An 8917-nucleotide genomic window follows, 5' to 3' on the forward strand; every position below is an offset into this window, starting at 1 on the left:
TTAGCTGGATGACAGACCCCCATTCAACCAGGGCTGGCCAACTCAAAACACACATCACCTTCGCTATGAGGCCTGTCACCTTATTTAATATTGAGGTTGCTTCCACACACACTATACCCCCTTTTATTTCTCCCCAAGTACTTAACTGATTTATTTTGTTTGTCATCTGCCTCCCCCCATAATGAAAGTTCCATAAGCGTAAGTTTAGGGCTGACACTAAAGCCTGCAGAACAGTGCCCAGCCTACAGCAGTCATTCGATATTTTTTTCCACTGGATCTAGTAAATATTTTTTCTATGACAAGATCCACAACTTGGAGTAGAAATGGTAATATTTAAAGATGAGAGAGACCCAAACCAGATCCTCGCTCCTTTTTTGGCTGTATATTCTGCATGGAAACAGGAAACTAACCATTATTAATGTGCTTTTTGAGTCCAGACTTGGAGCTGGGCACAGATGTTTGCAGTATAATTCTAAAGAAGAGCTTGGGTCCTCAGAAGTGTTAGGAATGAATGTCTAGAATGTTTCAGTAGTTCTCATGAGAGGTGATTTTGTGCCCACCCACCTCAGGACATTTGCCTATGTTAAGAGATATTTTTGACTGGCACAACTGAAGGGTGCTCCAGGGGTAGAGGCCAGGGGTACTGCTCAACATCTCACAATGCACAGAGCAGCCTCCACAGCAAAGAATTATCTGGCCACAAATGTCAATACGGCCAAGGCACCAAGAGATTCTCTATGATTGGAGAATATTTCTACTTCTGAGTGTGGTTGACATTTCAATAGCTATCACCAGAAGCCTCTGTAGAGGCTGGAGCCTGTCCTCCATGAAGGGAAGTCAAGCCACACTATGGTAAATAACCACACAGTCTTGTTTTCAGAAGGCAATCTCCCCGCATTAGTGCAGGGATGTCACATAAGCTGTCAATCAATCCTTAGATGTCCATGAATCAGTTGTAGAGAACACAAAATAACACCCTCTGAAAAAGTGATTTTTAATTACAGCTTTGATATTGGGACCTGGACCTGAAAGCCAACTGTATCTTCATGAGCTGCAGCTTTGGAAGACGGGGCGAGCTTCCCTATGAGTGCCCTGTGATCTGAATGCAGGGGAGCCTTCACTGGGTCACAGGTGAAAAGTCAGCCAGAAATCGGGAATTGCAGTCACCCCGTAATATCACGCTGTGTCTGTGGCTGTGTAATCCCAAATGTCTGAATGAATAGTAGGACATTGAGTGAATGTCAAGGTATTTCTAAATATCTAGGTACTTGACATTTTTGACCAAAAAACAAAACAAAACAAAACAAAAAAGGAACTGATTTCCATTATATTTTACAATGTATGTTTTTTTGCTATATAACTAAAGCAGAACAGAAGGAAAGTTGGTAAATTAAAGACAACATCCAGATTCACCGTATTGAACATGGGAAAATTCGTAAATAGGACCCAGCTATGGAAGCATAATTGATCTGGAAGCAGGAGGTCATCCCAATGAAATTAGGTGCCTCAGGTGTGTTGATGTGCCTTCGTAGTTATGTGTTTGCATTAACTTTAGACTCAAATCTAAAATATTAAAGAAATAAAATTGTCAGATATGATGGTATTTATATTTTATTTTGCCTTGCATAGCAAAGCAAGATGGTGTGTGTGTGTGTGTGTGTGTGTGTGTGTGTGTGTGTGTGTGTGTGTGACTGTTTTTATAAGGACTCAGTATTCTCTGTAAATGTGTACTCTTGGGAGCTACTCCAAGTCCAAGTGCTGGCTCCTCACAAAGGTCTCAACTTGTTCATTGCCCATCCCCTAACCACCCTGTATGAGGTTTTGTGCCCCCATCATTCTGTGGCTCTGCCCCTTTATGAGCATCACTGCTTTCTCACCTCTTCTCCTGGGACAAGTGAAGGAGGAAGAAGCCTGGGATAGAGCTAGGCCCTCAGGAGGACTGTTGGGTGACAAAATGTGCAGGAAAATGGAACGGTTCCTGGAGGAGGAAGGGCATTGCCAGGAAAGAGGGCAGGGCCCTCAGGTCCCATCTGAGGGAACAGGCAGTGAGCAGGAATGGGATACAGAGCAGAAGGCCTCAGGTCTCAGGCCAAACCAGCAGGGCATTGTGGGTTTACATTTAGAAAGAGATGCCTGTAAAGAGCCTTTGAGGGCCCTGTAGCTGAGCCTTCAGTAGGCACAGCTATGAGTGGCCATGGGAACCCCTGCATTATCAGTATTATCCAGTTCCTCTCTGCTTCTGCATTTGTCACTGAGGGACACCACCTCCTTCCCAAGACTCTTCCTGTCTGCCCACAGGCCCCTGGAACAGTGTTGACAGCCTGCTCATCAGCTTCTTTCTCAAGGCTTCTTTCCTTTCTCCTTTGTGGGCTGCCTTTGCTTATTTTTTCTCCCCCTAAATATAACTGATATTTTACCACCTCCTTTTCTATGATTTTTTTCTTAAAGATTATATCTGATATCAAAAACTACCTCTGTGGAAGGTTTCCTTAGAAAACTGATGTATGGGGCCCCCAGGGTGGCTCAGTTGGTTAAGCATCCGACTTTGGCTCAGGTCATGATCTTGTGGTCCATGAGTTTGAGCCCCATGTTGGGCTCTGTGTTGACAGCTCAGAGCCTGGAACCTGCTCTGGTTTCTGTGTCTCCCTCTCTCTCTGCTCCTCCCCTGCTCATGCTCTCTTTCTCAAAAAATAAACATTTAAGAAAAATTGAAAAAAAAAAAAAAAAAGAAAGAAAACTGAAGTATGTATTAGCTCAGAGAATGGGCCTGCTTTGTTAGAGAAGTGAAGGGAGGAGGGGTTGGGAAAAGAGGAACAGCATTTGGGGAGGAGGGAAGGCAGGTACAAAGGCCCTAACGTAGGAGGCCAAACACTGATTCTGAAGAACTCAAAGAAGGCCATTGTGTATGCGTTTGTTCCAACTCATGAAGGAAAGGAGACATCATGTTCAATATACTCTGCTGAATAAGAAGGCCAAGGAATTTTTGCACTTAGTCATTCCATAGAAATATTTAAGCACTTACTAAGTACCACTCACTATACTAGGTTCTGGGGGTATAAATATGAGTAGGTTACATCCTGTGTCTCTAGGGAGCTCCAACAAATAATAAAGAAACTAAGGTGAACAATTGCAGTTACATGCAATGAGCACTTTGATATAGGTGTGGCCAAAGGCTATGGGGATAGCAAGAAAATTATTAATTCACTCAAAGGCTGAATTATCTTGAAAATTAATCTATGTTCTATACATCATCACCAAATGATACCAAATAAATGAATTGTTATTGAGTTTAATCATGAAACAAACCAGAAAATCTAAATTCTGACAGATATCAAAAGGCAATAGAATTGTTTAAAGGATGTCAAAGTGGAGCGTCTGGGTGGCTTAGTCAGTTAAGCATCTGACTTCAACTCAGGTCATGATCTCACAGCTCATGGGTTCGAGCCCCACATCGGGCTCTGTGCTGACAGCTCAGAGCCTGGAGCCTACTTCAGATTCTGTGTCTCCCTCTCTTCTGCCCCTTCCCTGCTCACACTCTGTCTCTGTCTCCTTCAAAAATAAATAAACATTAAAAAATATATTAAAAAAATAAAAATAAAGGAAGTCAAAGTATACAATCCTACCTCAAAACTTCTCTAGGCTTGGGCAACCATTCAAATAACTAAAGTTGAGCATAATTGAATTTTAGAATGTGTACTTGAGACAAAAAATAAATAAATAAAGGAAACACTGAATTAGACCTGACTGTATACACAGGTCAGGATCAGATAGAAAAGTAGAGAAAGGCAACATAAATTTAAAATTGCTCTTTTGTTGAGATCCAACTAAATGACTCATGCTTAGAAAGATTTAACGGCAAATACTAAGATTTGCCTTTTCATTTCACTGTAGTTTATAATAAGATTATCAATAAATAAAATGCAGAGACTTGGACCTTTGCATTAGTTTTGCCAAGGATCAGCTGTGTGAAAACCGAGTCACAAGGTTTCTCTGAGTTTCAGTCTCCATATTATGAAATAGAACAATTTCAACAGTAGCATCCAATGATTGTAAAATAGTCTTTCCAGAACAATCAAACACTGCTATATTATTTTCACTGATTTCGATACTGGCTAACTGTAACTGCAAAAACTAAGGAAAATACAAAGCTATTTTACCAATTATATTTGCCAGGCTGGAATGTATCCAATTTTTACAAACAAGACTCTGAATTTACCCAATATAAATTGGCAAATGTATAATGCCTGATAATGATGAGGCTATATGAAACCCAAGAGTACATATGGGGTCTGGTGAAGACTAGATAGCCTCACTAACTAGGAAACACTCACTTTTCAGTCAGATAAAACCCTTCTCACGATATCGATGGCCCTTCTCTTGGATAAGGGAACCATAAAAAAAATCACCCAAATATAATGTCAGATACCATTGTATGTTACTATGAATGTAAATGAAATGTGTATAAGCTGTTTCTTTGTAGGACAGCCTTCCTCCCGTCTTGGTCATGTTTGCTAAAATGTTTGATAAAGCTGCTTAAAGTGAATAGGGAGTTACAATATGTGAGCCAAGGGGAGTCTGATCATTTAAAACAAAAAAAAAATTGGAATATGGTTTTGTCATTAGATCCAAAAATGACACAGTAATTATATGCAGTGCTACATAATGATTCTAACTGTAATTGCAGTATAATTTTTGGGGCATGCACGTACACTCCCCCTCCATCATAATTATTATGTTTAGATCATGTCACCTTGTGTTTCAAGTTCTCCGCTAACTCCTTGAGCTACAGACTCTTCAAATATGTAGATTCATTTAAACATATATAGCGCCCATGATACCTATCCGATCATCACAGGACCTGAACATATACATGAGTTATCAACAGAACACTAATAGCTATGCAAACACCTAATGTTGTGGAAAATCAACCCTGTTCTACTCTGCTACTTCTTGGTCAATTTTACAAAAGTAAGAACTTCAGGGAAGGGATACCTTTTTTGCAACTTTTTGTGAGACAGAATAGTTTATACACTTTCCTATGTCATCTCTTCTCTTATCAGTGAAAAGGTCCATGTCACACAATGCAAAATGCTTTGACAAATGGAAGCGCCTTTTGCAGTTATTAATGGGAAGGAACATTCACACCGCTCGTTCTCAAGGCCAAAAGCCAGAGCCCTTTTAAGCACAAGCGACTATGATGGATAAGCATGGCTGTATGACAGCTTATCTCGTTTGCTATTCAGACCCCACTTCCACTCCATAAAGTGTCATGTTAATTGTGTGATATGAGCAAATGCTACATCCCTTGACAAACTTAAAATTATAAGGCATATAATTTGCAATGGTTAATTTTATGCACTAATGTGGTTAAACTACCCACAATGGGGGTGGGCCTCATCTAATCAGTTGAAGGCCTTAAGACTAAAGACTGGGGTTACCTAAAGAAAAACTTCTACCAGAGTTTCTAGGCTTCAGATTCAAGACTACAACAGCAACTCTTATCCAGCCTGAAATCTTGCCCTATAGATTTTAGACTTGCCAGCCTCCACAATCACATAAGCCCATTCTTTAAAATCTCTCCATCAATCCATCCATCCATCATTCTCTCTTCCCAACCCCCACCCCTACCTATATATCTCCTATTGATTCTCTGGGGACTACTAATATAAGTTTATTCAGAAAAGTAAATATGCTGCTTACTCTCTTTGAAAAAAAAACAAATATTTTTTTGTCTTTATTTATGACATCGGTAAATAACGAACCAATTCTTAGTTTTAAGATTACAAGAAACACCCTTTGTTAAAAACTTCATGAAACCAGCTGAGAATCAAGTTGACATATTGAGCTTTTGTACTTTGTATAAAACTACATTTAAGTATATATGATATATTTTCCATACCAACTGAGTTTGTGTACCTTCCATAGGACAAAGAGGATGTAAATACCAAGGAAACTCGGTAATCACGACTCTCAGTTAATGACATCTGACTATTCTTCGTTGAGATATCACATATAAGGAAGTCCAGTCATTTTGCAGGAAACCAGTAGCATAATCATATTCTTATGTGTAACAATTACAAAAACAATGTTTTTAAAGCAGGGTGTGGATTATAATATTTTCCATTATAAGACTAGCTTTAGGTCTGTTAAACCCACTAGAAGCAGTTATTCCTAATAAACATCATTATTTCCACACCAGAGGACACACTTAAAAAAAAAATCTTTATAAGCAGCAAGTAAGTTACAATGGCTTTACTTTCAACTCTGAGCTATATTCTATTAGAGTTATAAATATTGTATTAAAAATGGTGTTTTATTATTTATATATAACAGATTGATTCCAGAGAAAATGTTGAAATGATATATGTTAAATTAGTTTTTTTTCAGAAAAGCAAGTCTTTCTTGGAGGCATTCTCTAGACAAAGGTACTTACTAACAGCAGAGTCATAGGAGGTTGAATTGTGTTCCCCTCTCGTGAAGGGATATGGTGACAGGTAAGCGTGCATGCAGTTCTTGGACGGTGGCTGATTGGCTAGGAAGGAGAGCAAATGATGGTAGTTGTTATTGAGATGCTGAGTGAAGACTTCCTAACAAGAGACATACAGGACCTGGGATAGACAAGCTAAATAAACTGTGGGTGGGAGCAACAGATTCAGAGAACTGATGAGTGAGGGGGGGGAAACTCACATCAAGCAGCTCAGGGAACCTGGAAAGTAGATTCATCCAAAACATCTAGTTCATGACATAGTTCAATGCTGGGAATGCCCCTAATATCACCTTAAGATTAAAGGCACTACACTTCATTTATTTTCACAGCCATATTCTCCAGTTCCCAACATGATGCCTAGCACATAGTATTCAAAAAGTAATTGTTTTAAAACTCTAATAAACTTAGATTTACCCATTGTCAGCTCTGATTAATATAAAATGTATCCTATATTCTATTTTTAGGGAAAAGCTGGAAATGATAGGTCATACAAGCTAATAATTTAAATGCATTTTTAGTATTTGGAGAAAACACAAGAAAAAAACTTTTATGTTGTTGGAAAACTTGAAACTTTCACTGTGTACCCTTTAAGGAGGAGTGAAATATTCTTTCTTTCTCTAAGTCCTTGGCAAAATCTTCCTCTTGCACAGTCTGACTTACTCTGCCAGAGTCTGAATGCTTTTCATTGGCAGATTCCATGCTCATTTTCCTCTCCAAAAGGACTACAAGATAGCCTACCAACTATTTCTTGCAAAATTCCATTTCATCATTACTTTGTTCCTTTCACATATGCCAACTTGCTGTCAGCTTGCTTACGTCTTCCAAGATCTCATCTCTTTATTATATATTATTTTATCATATAATCTTGACTAGTGTGTAAATGCCATATTTTGATATATCACAGGAGTATTGGATAAGGAGACTAATAATTTCAACCTACAATAACCTTGAGGGTAATAAATAGTTCTTTTATTGTTGAATGCAATAAGATAAAAGCTAGTTATTTTCAATGAATTTACTTTCAGAGATTAATATAATATAGGAAATACAGTGAAAAGAATGTACTGTATTTTTAAGAAGCTATTCTACATCAAAAAGGAACTCTCAAGTTTCTATGAGAGAACACAGACATCAGAAGCCAGGCATTTCTTGATAATTCCCACTACCTTGGTTAAAGCCCAAACAGAGTGTGCTTTCATCCACCGCTGCTGGTAAGTAAGTTTCATTATAAAAAAAAAAAAAAAAAAAAAAAGATATTTTTTAACTTTAAAGCCACCAATATAAAATATCTGATCTCTATATCTTAATTTTTAAATTTGACATTTAAAGGGTTGATAGCCAAAAATAAAACTAATTTATTTGCAACACAGCAATAACAGACACAGCAATAATAGACAAGAAAAATACTATAGGTAATACCTAGTTTTTTTTTTTTGTTGTTGTTGTTAGGGTGAGTGTATTTTAAATATGAGCAAGGAAACAGAAGATAATTCAGTTTTGCCATAAATATTCAGACCCCTATTTTAGGCTAGAAAATAAAATAATTATTCATATAGCCATTTCTACTTACTGAAAAAGAATCACTTCATGAATCTTTTGAAGACATTCTATCAGGATTCTACAAGTAAGAATCCAATCCTATCTTGTAAGTGATCTATACTAAATAAGAAGCTGCTCATTCTTATTTTAATGATGAGGGGAAATAAAGCTAAATTGCACTTACTGTACCAGAACTTCCAGATACTGGAATCATTCTCTTCCGCAATCCCATTAAACCAACATCTCCAGAAGAATCCTTCATGGTGGAAAGTGACATTCTCTATCTGTACAGAACACAAAGAAAGTAATTTGCCATCAACACAAAGCACATAACCTAAATTATCACATCCGGGAAAATATTAAAACAATGGATTTTATCCCAAATAATGATGGTCAGTAGCTTGCTACCTATCTCTTCTGTGAAGAAATAGGCACTCCACCACTATTCTCTGATTTCAAGAGGATACATAAGGCTACCCTCATCCCTACCAAGTACATCAGTATTTGGAAGAAGAAACGCACATTCTGTTCACCTGAACACTTCCCCACTTCAGTTACAAGAAGCCAGTAATCCGATCCAAAAGCCACCAAAAAGAGTAAAACCCCCAAAGCACCAAAGAGAGCCCCAAAGAAGATGGCAATATTTAGTCTCATCTTCAAGCCACTGGTTTCCCTTTAAATAAACTTAGAAATTAAAAAAATGGCAGACACGTAGCTTCTCAATTAAAAAAAAAAAATAAGAAAAATAAGAAAGATTTTTCGAGTAGGCAGGATCTTTTTTAGAAGCCTCTCCTAGCTCATGTTTTGGTGACTTCTCACTCGCACCCAGTGGGTGGATTTGTATTCCCTTTGCTCTCCCCTGGAGGGACTCCAGCCCAGCAGCTGAGAATG

The 8917-nt window shown here is 38.1% G+C and overlaps 1 protein-coding gene across 1 annotated transcript in view; it reads right to left on the minus strand.

Moving 5' to 3' along the window:
- TMEM182 (transmembrane protein 182) overlaps positions 1–8680 on the minus strand; it is a 53078-nt gene extending 44398 nt beyond the window's left edge. Inside the window, exons 1-3 of the mRNA XM_042930200.1 lie at positions 8549–8680; positions 8211–8310; positions 6434–6532 (exon numbers count right to left, since the gene is read on the minus strand). Of these exons, the coding sequence (XP_042786134.1) occupies positions 6434–6532; positions 8211–8310; positions 8549–8680 (331 nt within the window). The remainder of the gene's footprint in view (positions 1–6433; positions 6533–8210; positions 8311–8548) is intronic.
- Between the last annotated feature and the right edge of the window lie 237 nt (positions 8681–8917).

The sequence above is a fragment of the Panthera leo genome, chromosome A3 (genome assembly GCF_018350215.1).
Source record: "Panthera leo isolate Ple1 chromosome A3, P.leo_Ple1_pat1.1, whole genome shotgun sequence".
Taxonomy (NCBI): domain Eukaryota; kingdom Metazoa; phylum Chordata; class Mammalia; order Carnivora; family Felidae; genus Panthera; species Panthera leo.